Genomic DNA, 15,909 nt, shown 5'->3' with positions numbered 1-15,909 from the left:
ATTGATACACAGCACAAAGATCACAGTTTGCGTTTGAGAAATAATAAGATAAATAATATGATAAATGGTACGCAAGTGTCCCCAAAACATTTGAAAACAAGTAAAATAGGGGAGTGATTACTCACCTGATTAGAGGAACGAAATACAAATGAGAATGATGTGAGAAAGATGAACCCTTCGGGATATACCGCCGAGGATTCCTAGTCAGATAAGGGTAATATGAATTATTTATAAAACCATATAACATGATTTAATGAATTAAGATCTTTAATGTGAATTGAGTTAGGTTTGAGATTAGAACGTTTATTAATTGCTCAATGGATTTCTCCAATAATTATTATTGATATTGCGAAAATATTATTATTAGTTTAATTAAATAAATATTAGCTAGAAATAATTATATGATTATTTAATTAATACTTAATTAAATCTAATACATTTATAATTGCATACATAAATAAATATAACTTGTAATATATATTAATTAATTCAAGACAAACGTTTAAATATATATTTATTATACAATATATATCTTCGGTTATTTAACGAAAATATAATTTTATAAATATATTTAATACGTTCAAAATACGTTTTTCACAAATTTTAAAGAATGATACATATATATTTTTAGGTACAAAATTAACATAAGCGATTTATAAAAACGTTCAACGACGAGGAAAGTGGATTAAAGTGTCGGGTTTAAATAAAATAGTGATAATCTAGTGTTATTATATACTTATAAAACATATATATATATATATATATACAAAAACTAGTATGCGAGATTACTTGACGGAAAATGACAACTTAATGATGTCGGTTTGATAAAATGACATTTATTTGATAATCAATATTAATTATAATATACTTATTAAACCATGAACATAAATAAACAAAAAAACAAAAAGGAAAGGCTGGGCTGAGGTGAGCCTCGAACCCGCGCCCCAGCCGGATTAAAAGTTTAGATCACACACAGTACCACCAGATGCTCTAGCATGTCAGTTGAGTTTTAATCGCAAAAGAATTATTATCTATAAAACAGCCAGATGCCCCAATTTAAGTATGAACCCTAAAATCTTAAATCCGTAAATCTGTTAAACGATTGTCCAATTAAGTTTAGGGTTATTGATCAGTGCATAAAAACGAACTGGTTACAAATAAGAATTGCCAGGAATAGCCGCGAATCGATGGTGAATTACGCACAGGTGTCGTCAGCCAAGAATATGAATCGGGGATGATGATGAGGGCTGTTGCAGTGAAATTAATATTAGGGCTAAGGTTTACGACGTCCAGATGAAGGTGTTAGCTCGTTTAATGACATCGAAATCAACTGTATAATGGTATATGTTAATAGGATATCCAACGGGTTTGTTATTAAGTAAATTCATATATTTTGATCGTGTTTCTTAATTTAAAACGTAGGTGTTATGTGTAATTCAAATAACAACGATCTGCAAGATCAAATTTTGATTTGACATCCCTTAATTAAGGATCAAGAATAGTATGGGTTACGGGTTTGGTTGATAAACGAGTATGGGTATGGGCAAACGGGTTTGGTGAAGGAAGATGGGTTGGGCTGACGGGTTAGAGATGATGATAATGGATATTAGTTTGCAATATTTGCATATAGGACCCTAAAGTTTGAAGGTGGAAACACATTTGATTAATAGATTAAGTTTGGGCTGAAATTGTTATATCTTTAAACTTTTTAAATATATAAATAATTAAAAGTAATGTTATAACCAGAAATTAACTCGTTAAACGCGGCAAAAAATTCCCGAACATATAAACGGGTCGGGAAATGATTATTAAAATAATATGTGGAAGATCCGAGTTGTTACAGGTTTTATGCATTTGTTTTCTTTCTGGCTATAAAGTTGTGTTTACATTTTCACATTTTGTGTTTAGTTCAACAAAAGTATTTAGATATTTATGTTCACATAAAGTCATTATGATATACATTAACTTTTTTGTTTAATAGTTAATTGAGTTTCATTGTTTGTTTGTTTTTTTCAGACTTTAAGGCCGGATGATTTTGTTTGAGGAAGAAAATTTTGAAGATTATGTTGGTATAAGACTGTTAATATCTAATATTTTCATGACTTTTGTTATAAACTTAAGTTGTGTAATTAGTAACTGCTTATGTAAATAATGTTATTCTCTATATCTCCAATATACAGATATATGATATCTTTTTTGTTATAAATTTTATGATATCTTATGCTTGTTTATATACACTTTCTTACATATCAAATTTCAACCTGTGTGTAACATGGGTAATATCCTAGTAAACATTGAATATAGGAGTCAAAATCAGTCACACATATCCACCCTTACTCTTTTCTAGTATCTGTGTATGATCACATGAGAATTTTTTTAAAAGAATATATCTATGTATATTAGCGGATAATTAACAAACCTAAAGCATTTGCAATTGGTTAATAGTAAAACAATTTGATCATATTTGAGTTAGTAGAAGTTAGTAGTCTAAGCACTTAGTGAGACTATATCATATCCAAGTTTACAACTATTAAACGTAACAACATTATTTATGCATGGTTTTACGTATGCCCAAAACCAAGTCTTACTAACCATATTACATTGTTTTATATATAAGACGCATTATTTTGGATTATACTAAACGTGCTCTTATATCCTGAATGCTATCTCGTTAAACTATATTATGCATCAACTTTTTGAAAATCATTTAAACCATTATAAATATATATTTTCACTTTTGTTTAACCTCGCAGGTAGCGTGGATAATTTAGAGAAAAAAAAATCATCTTAATCCCGAGGGCCAGTGTAGGTAGATGAATAACTAATTAACTGAATATATTTTTTTCTATGTGGATAGACAGATTTTATGTCCTTCCCTTAAATGACTCCCTTTAACCAAATTCTCCGTATTAACCCAACCAAGTTGATGCGTTTTCAAAACGGACCGTATTAACCAAAATCATTATATTCAAAGCCCGTTTTAACTCAAACCAATTCTGTTCAAAACCACCGGTTCAGATTTCAACTCGAACAGCCCGACCCGGCTCGTTAGCCAGGCCGGGTTTATAAGATAAAACCCCACAAACCAAACTCACTTTTTATAAAACCGCCTCTTCCTCTTCAATATCTCCGGGTTGCATCGATCTTCTTCTTCTTCATATTCTTCTTGTTGTTGTTCAGATATGTCAGGGCCAACAACAACAATGGCTTCGTCTTCAGAGCTTCCAGTGGAACCACAATCGTTCAAGAAACTCACTTTCAAATCCCTTAAACGCTCTCTCGATCTCTTCTCACCCAATCACTCTCTATTACCACCTCCTGACAACGAAAGGTATTTTTTTCTAAACCCTAACCCTAATTTCAATTTCACAACATTATTATTATTATTATTGTTGTTGTTGTTGTTATCTAATTGTTATGTTGTTATTATTCTACAGCAAGAAGATTCGCATCAGCCATAAGGTTAGTCAAATTCTTCGCTTTATTTTATATAAAATACTTGAATTGAAGATAAAAGTTTAGAAATTGAAACATGAAACCGTATTGATTTTGATTTTGGGGAGGATTAAGTGTGATATTAGGTATTTGGTTTAGGTTATATTATTTTTGTTAAAGTTTTCCGTGTGTGTGTTTAGTTAGGGATGTAATTGAACCGAACAGAACAAGGTTTTGTTTGTGTTCGTTTATAAAGCTTTTATCGGATAGGTGAACGGTTCGCGAACACAAACGAATGAACACAAAAACTGTTTTATTTGATTTGGTTAACTAACAATGCTCAGTGTCAACCCAAAAAAGTATATATGTATATATCTCATAAAAATCACAATTTAACATCAAATAAATATCGTGAATGTTATAAAATCTCATTTAGTAATAAAACAAAGTAACAAACATCATAAAATAGTTCAACAACCTAATTTAGTAATATTGTGAGATTGAAGGTCGGGGATTGCGTGACCGCGTTTGTGTGTGAAAGGAGGATTAGGTTTTAACAAGAAAAAACTAACTAAATGATGTTGTTTTTTAAGAGGTTTCGTAGGTTGATTTGGCTAAATGTTGGTTGGCCCACTATTAAAGTTCACTAAGCACTAAATGGGTAAAAAAAGGTCCAGAAAATAATAAATTAGGCAACTTTCACAAGCCTCACGGCCTCGGACCGCCTCGGACAGGCTGAGGCTTAGGTTTCAGTTGACCCCCCATGAGGCTAAGCTTTTTATGCTTTTTTCTAGTGTCTCAGTCGAGGCGAGCTTCAGACAGCCTTTTTAAATCATGCATATACATTAATCACATAATACTTGTATATTTTTTGTTTTATAGTTAATATTTGTTAAATCTATATAACAAGATTAAAAAAGTATTAGCGAACATAAAGAGAGGTAAATATTAACGAACATAAACAGAGGTAAATGAATACATTATCGAACGCCCACTAAGACATGAACACATTTGAACGAACGTAGCCTATGTTTGTGTTCATTTATTTAATCAAATGAAATTCCTTTTTCAGCGAACGTAAACGAACCTCCTGTCGAATGTTCGGTTCGTTTAGAGCCCTATTTACGTTTTGTACTTTTTGGTTAATATTATGTCTGTTTTGATGATTACGCAGCTACATGTTGAATATGGTGGAATAAAGAGCGTTTCAAATCCACCTGTCAAGAGTTCCTCACAAAATCAAGCTGAACCTTCTAGTTCAAATGCTCTTGTTCTAGCAGGTACACATAATTTTCCATCACTAAGTATATAAGCTTGTTTCCATGTGTTGGACAGGGGTGTTCACGGTCTAGTTTGGTTGGTTGATAAGTTTGAGCCGAACTGTGGGTTGCTTGGTAGGCTGGGCTGCCCAAATTGGTTTGGTTTTGGTGATCTGAACTGAATTCTTATATTTAAAGATTGTTCTATAATACACATACATAATTGAATATTATAAAAATAATAAAGGATAAACAACCGGTTTGGGTGGTTTGGTTGTTTTAACGGTTTATCAACAATTCAACACCCTTGCTTTTATTGAACTAAAAAGGTGTCTTAACTCATATTGCAAGGAGTTGTTAACTGCTAAGTACCTTTAACTTAAATATGATCTATATTATACATATAACTTTGCAAGTCCTAGGACAATTAGTTGGTGAATGGTTAACTTGTTAGTTTTTCTTATGAATGAAACTTAAACATAAGTTTCATTTTCATCAAAATAGGATTGCAAAGAATTAGAAAAGAGAGAACTGATGTGATCAGAAGCATCATCTTTTGACTTCTATCAAATAATATATGCAGGTACTGAAAGTTCTAAGAAGACTGGTACTCAAAGTGATTTAGCCGTTACTTCTCTTCAACCAAAGAACTTGTAAGCGCCTTCCCTTTTCTTTTTCTTTGTTGTTGACTTGTTATAGTGATATTTTTTCTTTATTTTTAGTTGGTATGCTGAATATGTTATGAAATTTTTTGTTTGACAGAGGTAACGGTAGTGTGACTGGAAAAAGTACAGCTGTCATTCCTGCTCACGGGACCTCAGAAAGGTTAGGATACGCTTGAACTTTTGATAGGGGTGTCAATCGTGTCGTTGTGTCTGGTTGAATAGTTGAACCCTAACACGACCCGTACACACACACACACACGTGTCAAAGACATTAACCTTAACTCAGACACAGTTAAAATCTTGTAACCCAAACATGGCTCGTTTAACCTATTTGTCTATACGAGTCAAAGGAGTTGTAATCAAGCTGTAAATGTGTTTAATGACTAATTTTTCGTAATAAATGGGTTGACATGTTGGCGTGTTTAGGTAAACGAGTCAAACAAGTTGTAATAAAGTTGTAAACGTGCTTAATGGGTCGTAATAAGTGGGTTAAACGGCCTGACAGGTCGGCATGCTTAGGTAAAGTGGTTAAACAGGTGAAATCAAACACAACCCTTTCATTAAGTGGGCTAACCTTTTAATTATCCATTTATGCTTCATATTTCACAGTTTGAAAGCATGAAGCTTAATTTTTGAACTCTCTGGTTTACGACTTCACTATGGTAATGAAGTTAATAACATTTATGGCTTGTTGACTTGTAGGAATCTGCCAACTGCAGCTCTTATGGAAAGAATCCCGAGCAGATGGCCCCGTCCTGTATGGCATGCTCCATGGAAGAACTACAGAGTGAGAATCTTGACCTTCATAAAGCTTTGTCTTTTGAATGTATCATATCAAATAAAGAATTATTATACATAATTGAGTGTATTTTTGAATCTTTATGATATGATAAATTATATTATACACTCAACACATGAATAATATAAATATTGTTAAATATAAATTTATGTAACTCTTATTGCCCACCTTATGATAAGTTGGTGTTTCTAATTTTCTATAAATCGTTTTCTTTCATTTTCATGTTTCTTTTTTTAGCCTTTCTTATCTTCACTAACTGAGCTAATGTATTTGCAGGTCATTAGTGGCCATTTGGGATGGGTGAGATCTATTGCATTTAGTCCAAATAACGAGTGGTTCTGTACCGGTTCTGCAGATCGAACGATTAAGGTAATTATTTTAACTAAACAAAACTATGATAAGAGCTTTTGGTATACATTTTTTTTATGGTGTAACAATCAGATGGAATTTCTTGAAATTACTATTTTGTGATTTTTGAACTCTTAAGAAGGTACCCTAAGTATTAATATCTTAAATCCTGTAATGTGGTTGTTTTTTTTGCAAAAAGGGTTGTCTCCAAATGCAATTAATTATTTGTTTGGAAAGAAGGGGCATTATTCAATGCCTTTATATCAAGCCTGCCATCAAATGATATGCATGATGCTCCATAGTTGGACACTAAATTGGCTTTACTTACACAAGTTTGAAATCCTAAGTTTGAGCGATCATTTAAAATAGTAGAAAAATCTTAAAGCCATTTTCATAATTTGCGTTCCAGTAGTTTCTTAAGTAAAAGGCTACACCACATTCACATATCAGTCGAACTTAAAACTATTAACAGATGTGTTAACGGGTCAGATACAAAACTGGGTGAATGCTTACAATATTCATTCTGATTTATAATTTGAGTAGATGATTTGGATCATGTACTTAATTTTTCTATAAATTTGCAAAAGTTTATTCCACTTTGGGTTTACATTTATGGGAGTTTAAAATTTCATATCAGTGGATTCATATTTTTAAAAACTTTCACTAAAGGTTTTGTTATTGATTTTTGACAGATTTGGGATGTGGGATCAGGACAATTAAAGTTGACACTAACAGGGCATATAGAGCAAGTTAGAGGTATGGTTTTTAAATTAATCAGTTATTCATGGTCAACATTTTGACCCATGCCACTCATTTTGCATCTGAAACAAATATCCTACTTTTTGTATTTCAGGTCTGGCTGTTAGCACTAGGCATACATACATGTTTTCGGCTGGTGATGATAAACTAGTTAAATGCTGGGATCTAGAACAGAACAAGGTTTTAATCATTGACCAGTTGACTGATATAATATTATTTTATTATTCGTATCTGCAACACTTTCTGAAACTATTATTATTGACTTTTGAAGGTTATTCGGTCATATCATGGTCATTTGAGCGGTGTATATTGCCTGGCGCTTCATCCCACTATTGACGTTTTGCTTACTGGCGGTCGTGATTCTGTTTGCCGGGTATGAAATTAATAATTTATAGAAAGTAATAATTTGTGAAATTAACATTTGGCACCATATTGTTTTCAGGTCTGGGACATTCGTAGCAAGATGCAAATTCATGCTCTTTCGGGCCATGATAATACAGTTTGTTCAGTGTTCACTCGTCCCACGGTAAGCAATAGTGTTAGACCTCTAAAATGAATGAACGTTCATTGAACTTGGTGGGAAGTTCGTTTATTTAATGAATGGACAAACATGAACGAAAGTTGTTCGTTTAGTTATACGAGCGAACTTGAACACATGTCTGGTTCGTTCATTTAAGTTTGCTTATTTTTGTTCCTTTACGTTTATCTAAGTTCGTTCGTTCGTTTACGCTCGTTAATATATTCATTTACGTTTTCTAGGCCCATTACATTTAAGTCTAGTTTTATTAACTTTTTAGGGCCTAACACATTGGTGTTCACATTATATTTAAATTGGTTTAGATTTAGTTATGATTGTTCTTTTCTGTTTGTGAATCGTTCGTTTATATTGTTTATGAACGAACATAAAAGCACACAAACAAATTCATTTTCTTTACGAACAACCGCAAACAAGAAAACCCCATTCGTTTAATGTTTGTGTTTGATTGTTTGTTCGGTTAAAGTTAAATGAACGAACACTTACATGCTCTGTTCATGTTCGGTCGGTTCGTTTACAAGCGTGTTACAGTTAAAAAAAGTGTATCAATCTATTACGGACTTCTTTTCTTTAATCATTAGAAAGCTTAATATGGTACAATCTTTTTCAGGATCCTCAAGTTGTAACCGGTTCACATGACTCTACCATTAAGTTCTGGGATCTTAGATATGGTAATATATTTATTTAATTATATTATTCTTATATGTATCTACCTTCGTGATATTTAAGCCCGTTGTTACTCTCATAGGTAAAACAATGGCAACTCTCACTCATCATAAGAAAACTGTACGTGCATTGGCCCCCCATCCTACCGAGTATGTAACAAAACTTTATAATATATCATTTCTCATATCATAATACCATAATTTTATTAAGTGCATATTTCAACCTTTTGTTTTTGACATTGCAGGGATAGTTTTGCTTCCGCATCAGCTGACAATACAAAAAAGTTCAGCCTTCCTAGAGGAGAATTTCTGCATAACATGCTGTGAGTTTTTTAATTACTTATTTTGTGTAATAAAATAGGATCACTCTTCTCATCTGCTTATTAGTTTACTAATTATTTTATTTCATTTTGTATACCTGCAGTTCTCAACAGAAGACCATAATTAATGCGATGACAGTCAATCAAGAGGGCGTGTTGGCAACTGGAGGTGAGTGTTAGTTTATAATCATCATAAGCTATTTATTGACTTTATTTTCACGGGATGTTAATTGATTATAATAGTTTTTCAATGAAAAGGTGACAACGGGAGCTTATGGTTTTGGGACTGGAAAAGTGGTCATTGTTTCCAACAATCTCAAACGATTGTTCAACCTGGTATGTTTCCTTTTACTGCATAAAACATCCTTATGTTATATTATTATTGGCACAATAATCTTTTTGGGTCAAACCGACCCCATTTTGACACTTAAATTGGAAGAGTATATAAATGATTTTTTTTCCTGATGTTTTAGGCTCGCTGGATAGTGAGGCTGGAATTTACGCGCTATCTTATGACATGACGGGGTCGAGGCTCGTTACATGTGAAGCTGACAAAACAATCAAGATGTGGAAAGAAGACGAAAATGCCACTCCCGAGACTCACCCGGTTAACTTTAAGCCGCCTAAAGACATTCGTAGGTTTTAAACGCGGACCGAATTTTGAAGGAATTGTGTTATTTGATGTTAATTGTATTGTAATTTTAAGTTAAAAGTGTTTTTAATGAGATATGTTTACAGAAATGGGCCAGACATGTCTGAGAAAGGTGGATATTTGGAGGCTGTCATGAAAATGTGCTTCATATGCACATGCTAATATCTATGCTTATTTACTCATGACATGGTGGGGTTGTTTGACTTGGTCCAACAAAAACTTCTTTTAAATGCCTATTTTAAAGTTTTAAAGACCAACTTATATTTAGGGGTGAGCGAGATAATGGTTGGACCCTTGAAACCCGGTTACCCGACTCTTAAAACTCTTAATTAGACCCGAATAAATAATATGGGTAGGGTAAAGGGTATTTAAATTTCACCTTAAAAGGTAAAAGGGTTTCAAGGGTGCTACCCTTTTTCAAACCCTTGACCCTTTTACTAGATAGATATACATCAAATTCACGATTAATATAAAATTTATGAGAGGTTTGTATTTCATATATGATTCATCAGAAATTTTCAACTACTAAGAAAAATAAAAATAAAGGGTCATGCTACTAAATGGAAACATATATATGAAAATCACTGAATTGTTCTCTACAAGTAATTTGTGAATGTGAATATTGCTTGCATCAATTCAAATGATTGATAAAATTTCGAAGTTAAATTTTACTATGTTATTAAATGAAAGTATAATTGTTCTATGATTCATATATTAAAGTCATTTATGAGATATGCAACTTGTAAATGCAGAAAAAGAAGATGTGATTACTGTCTTAAAGGGTAAAGGGTTGGATCCTTGAAACCCTTATTTATACCCGACCCTTTTATTGGTTAGAGGGTAGGGTCTCGGGTCCAAGTTTCTTCCTAAAAGGGTAAAGGTTCCGGGTAGGGTATTAGATAAAAGGGTCGGGTCTTACCCTTTGAACAGTCCTACTTATATTACTGTGTTTTATAGTGTATTGTCTAAACGGTTTAGCCTTGAAAGTAAGAGTTTAAATGAGTCAATCTTGGTTTGTTTTAACTAGTTTTGTACTCGTGTCGTGACAGTGCATTAACGTCATTCGATTGCTGTGTTGATTTCGTTATGATGATGACTAAAGGTGCACAAAAGAACCGGTTCCGGACCCGATCCGGCGGTTCCTACCGTGAACCGGACCCGACCCTTCCCTACCCGTGGGTACGGACCAGGCTTTGGTTTCCCCCAAGAACCGGAACCGACCCTTCCCTACCCGCGGGTACGGACCGGGCTTTGGTTTCCCCCAAGAACCGGAACCGACCTGGACCTGGTTCTGCTAATATCCGGACAAAACCCGACCCTACCCGAAACCCGATGAAACCGGTCAGATACCCGACTATACCTGGAACCGGTTCCTACCCGAACCCGGTTTCTGAGAATACCCGGTTTGTGCACCTCTACTGATGACACTAAATTAGAATTTCAATCCCTGAATTTTGGTCCGTTACATTCAAGTTCGTAATGACAACGACAATAAGTATAAAAATAAATTTCTGAGAACCCAAAGTAGTATTGTCACACGTGTAAGTTATGATCAAGGCAACTTGAATATGATTGATATCGGTTAGTTTTGTTATAATGCTAGTACTAAATCTAAGATTAAATTAGTAAACGCTCAGAATATTTGCATAGCTTATAATATAAAAACAATATATTTAAAACGGCGATTATTCGGTTGATAAAATCTGGGCATTGCAGCCGTAAGTCAAGAGAATTTCAGTCGGTTTTAGTTACGTTTGTTACAGTATCGAAAGTAAAACAAAAAATTTTACATATTTAAAGAAAAAACATTATAATTTAAAAAACAAAAATAGTTTTGTTACGCACGCCATTGACATTATAATGAGCCCGATAATATCATGTTTATTTATTTATATGATATTAAAAACTAAGCTGGTTATTAAAATAAAAAAATTGGTTAACAAAATATATATAAGTAAATGATGATTTAGAAATGTAAGAAGGTTCATGCTATGAAATTGATTATTTGAGAGATATTTTTTTTTTGAAGAAGGTTATAATTATTAACTAGGATAGTACCCGTGTTACACATGGGTTAAAATAGATCAATAACAAAATCAATATAGACAACCATAAAATTTTATAAATAAACAACCATATATTAACATTAGGATGTCCTAAACAAAATATTAGAGAGTAACATTGCCAAATAAAAAGTTAATAGTTACACAAACTTGTCTATATTAACAAATTTATGAAAATATTTAAATCGTATTATCCCAGTATGAACTTCAAAATTTTCCGTCAAAAAACAAAAACATTTTGCTATAAAACCTGAAAAACAAAACAAACCATTCAACCTGATTAATTAAGTATTAAATTAAAATGTTAATGTATTTCATAATGAGTTTATGTTAACATTAATATCTAGAAGATTATGTAAAACTAAAACAAAATGTGTGAATGTAATAATTACCATATAAAAATAAACAATCATAAAATTTTACAAGAAAACATTTAGAAAATCATAAAATTTAACATAACTTTATAACTACAATCTTAGAAATTCATATGTTTTTTTTTAAAAAAATGCAACAAACTGATCATCAAAATCATAATATTTTTTCACTGTCATATTAAACAAACACACATAATAAACATAACTTGGTAACCAAACAATTGATCATTCATATTGTCTTAATACAAGCTTAAACTAAGACAAACTAAATATACACATAAAAAGGATATACCAAAATAAGATCTAAACATGTCGGAGTCAAATTTACCAATCATCAACTTCAAAATTTCACCAAATAAGCAAATTACCTTCACAACGTGACAAACAAAATAAACGATTATAGAATTTTATTGTATGTTTTTTGAAAGTTTCTAGTTATGAAACTTAAATAGAAAGCACAAAGTAAACAATGAAAGTAAAAAATTTAGAGTAATCAACTACATAACTAAGTTATTGGTATTACCTTAAATTTTATCTTTAGATTCCAAAGTGTTTGGAAGATAATCAAAATTTGACTCATAATTATCACACTCTAACAATCATTTTACCTTCTCACTAACTACATTTTTCAAATCCAAATGTGCTCTTTCTTTTATAACATTAGCAAGCTTGAAGTTATTCAAATCTCTTAAAAGAAACAGATCATTGGATTCCAATATTGATTTAGGATAGTAACCGTGTTACACACGGTGCAACATATTTAAAAACATGATATATATATATATATGTATGTAACATCATATAAATTTAATGAAATGTATATGTTGTACTTATAAATAAATGATACTTTTACATGAATTATAAGACATCATAACTTATTTTAATCAAATACAAAAACATAAAAAGACTAACAAAGATAAATGAAAAGTTAAAATATTTTATAACTTATATCATTAGTACAATAATAAGCAAACAAAGAAAATTAGTCTCCAAATCAATAAAACAATTCTATAATGTCGATTCAACAAAACTTTTATCTCAATTTTGATTCAAAATATGAACTTTATCTAAGATATTTATTACACATCAATAACTGTAATATTTATTACTCTAAGATTGTACCCGTGTTTATTTGCACATCAGTTTAAACCATTTATTGCAAACCATGTTTGAATTAAATATTACCATCTTGAAAAAAATTTAGCACTAACTTCATTTTCCAAATTCAAATGTTTCATTTCTTTTATAACATTCGCAAGCTTTAAGTGATCCAAATGTTTCATTTCCGTTATTTAAAATTTAAAAATTTAATATGAATGGTAAAAAAGATTTAATGTGAATGGTCAAATACTTAAATCGGTTGGAAATTTATTTAATTTATAACTTCTTCATTCATTTTTTTTAACAAATAAGGAAAGTTAAACCATATAAATTGTAATAATGGGATAATTAGGTTATTATTTCGGTCAAACCATATTAAGGAATGAGTTTATTAAAATGGTAAGAATTAAAAACATTAAAAAGGGTTATTCATTCGGTTTTAAAAAATTTGATTTGGAATAATTGTAAAATATAATCTCGAAAATGGTTAGTTAGAATAATTGTAAATTATGAAAGTGTAGAAATAAGATGTACAAATTTGACTTTCATATAAACATAAATGGTGCATTTCTTTTATAATATAATATGTAAATATATATTCCATGTTAATTTTAGTCAAATCATTATTATGGAAGATTAATTATCATTATTTCGTTATTTACTTATTTATCGATTATGTAAAATATAATATTTATCGATTATGGAATAATTGTAAATTATAATCTGGAAAATGGTTGAAGGTTTGAATTTGTAAATATTAGTTATTTATAAAATTATATGGTTGTCTATAACGATTATGTATTTTTGTAAAATATGAAAGTGTAGAAATAAGATGTACATGAATTTGTAAAATATAATATAAATCGAAATGAGACATAATTTTGTAAATTAAAGCATACTATAATATTACCGAGAAATCATGTCATTTTTTTACTCCGTATTATGTAAATTTTTGTTTTTACATAACAGCATCAATAAATAACAACATCAATAAAACATCTAATTATTTGTCTTTAATTCGTTTGAATATTTACTTATTTATTATTTAGTTATTTACTTAAAATTAACTTATTAACTTTAATATTTGAAGTAACAATATTCCATTTTAAACTTTGACAATTAATTTATTGTTAATATAAAAACAATTACCTTATTTACTTTAATATTAACTTCAATAGTTTCGAAAATCAATTTAGTCAACATATACCAAAAATATATGGATACTTTAATATTCAAACGACTTACCTTAATTCGTTTACTTATTTCCTTATTTACTTTAATAGCTTTAATATTTGAACTAACAATATACAATTTTAAACTTTGACAATTAATTTATTGTAAATATAAAAAGAATTAACGTATTTACTTTAATATTAACTTCAAAGGTAAAAAAAATCAATTTAGTCAACATAAAAAAATCAATTAATATTTACTTTAATATTGTAAATATCTTTGAAGTAACAATATTCCATTTTAAACTTTGACAATTAATTTATTGTTAATATAAAAACAATTACCTTATTTACTTTAATATTAACTTCTATAGTTTCGAAAATCAATTTAGTCAACATATACCAAAAATATATGGATACTTTAATATTTAAACGACTTACCTTAATTCGTTTAATTATTTACTTATTTTCTTATTTACTTTATTAGATTTAATATTAGCTTTAATATATGAACTAACAATATACAATTTTAAACTTTGACAATTAATTTATTGTAAATATAAAAAGAATTAATGTAAGGCCCCGTTACCGGCAGCCCTACTTTGGTGTTGGATTTACTTATAAACACAGTTCTAAATCAGAGTTAATTAAAACATTCGCGGAACATTAAAACTTCAACCATAATATGTTACATAACCTTCAAATCTTGTCTTATAAAACATTCATAGTCATTAAAACATCACAACATTTCTTCGAGATGCCAATCTCTTCGATTCCATGCCATGTGTCTTTAATCATGCTAGCTGCCTCAACCTATTTGCCTGCGTGCATACTAAAAATCAGCTACGCTGAGTGAGTTCTAGTTAATCACATAACTTACTTTACATACACATACACGTGCCCGTAGGTACACATTACATACTTAACCTGTCCATCAATCTTTCATACACATACATATCTAACCTTACGTTATAAAGAGCATTCGCCCTACATACCTCGGATATTATTAGGGTCCAGTACCCTCCATCCTCGGATATTATTAGGGTCCGGTGCCCTCCATCCTCGGATATTATTAGGGTCCGGTACCCTTCATCCTCGGATATTATTAGGGTCCGGTACCCTTCATCCTCGGATATTATTAGGGTCAGGTACCCTTCATCCTCGGATATTATTAGGGTCCGGTACCCTTTCTTCCATACCTTTTTAACATACTTTTCTATATACATAATCGTAAGTTTCATACATACATTATTCATTCTTCATCTTACAACATACATATAACATCAACCATTTCCTGGCAATACATGCAATTCCGAAGATCGTTCATGTATCGAAAAGAAACCATTCATACATTTCACATAATACATATATGGCATACACTTATCACTTAGGATAAGTGTATTAACTAATCACATCGAGTATGCACACAGCCCCGAAAACATAACAAGGAATGGGGCTAGAAACTCACCTGAAGTCGGTTACGTTCACCGTTAATTGTTATTCCTTTCTTCAGTTGGGTGCGGCTAACTGTATAATAATTACACGTATCAATTATCTATCACTATCTATAACGTCTTTCTAGTCTACTTATGACCCGCAACGAACGGGGGTCCGGGGGCAGCGCCCCTGGCAGCGGGGTCTAGGGGCGGCAGCCCCTAGCAGGGTCCAAGGGGCAGAGCCCCTGGCTGGGGTCGAGCTTAAACACATTTTATTTCCATTAACTGTCTTAACACATTTTCCATTAGGATTTTGAATCATTATT

The 15,909-nt window shown here is 31.1% G+C and overlaps 1 protein-coding gene across 1 annotated transcript; it reads left to right on the top strand.

Annotated features, from left to right (window-relative positions):
- The first annotated feature begins 3,113 nt into the window (after nt 1-3,113).
- LOC143536233 (protein pleiotropic regulatory locus 1-like) lies at nt 3,114-9,585 on the top strand. Its single transcript, XM_077030275.1, has 17 exons — nt 3,114-3,331; nt 3,438-3,462; nt 4,610-4,715; nt 5,278-5,347; nt 5,457-5,519; nt 6,062-6,146; nt 6,435-6,527; nt 7,199-7,262; nt 7,360-7,445; nt 7,537-7,638; nt 7,708-7,791; nt 8,411-8,471; nt 8,549-8,615; nt 8,711-8,788; nt 8,890-8,954; nt 9,044-9,121; nt 9,259-9,585. Exons 1-17 carry the CDS (start codon nt 3,183-3,185, stop codon nt 9,429-9,431), a joined length of 1,449 nt encoding a protein of 482 aa, XP_076886390.1. The 5' UTR covers nt 3,114-3,182; the 3' UTR covers nt 9,432-9,585.
- Nucleotides 9,586-15,909: the final 6,324 nt, after the last annotated feature.

This window comes from Bidens hawaiensis, unplaced genomic scaffold, assembly GCF_021521415.1.
Source record: "Bidens hawaiensis isolate Kalapana, Puna unplaced genomic scaffold, B.hawaiensis_p1.1 tig00010745_1, whole genome shotgun sequence".
Taxonomy (NCBI): Eukaryota; Viridiplantae; Streptophyta; class Magnoliopsida; order Asterales; family Asteraceae; genus Bidens; species Bidens hawaiensis.
Note: the sequence above shows the minus strand (reverse complement) of the source record. Positions and strands in the feature narration are given on the sequence as shown.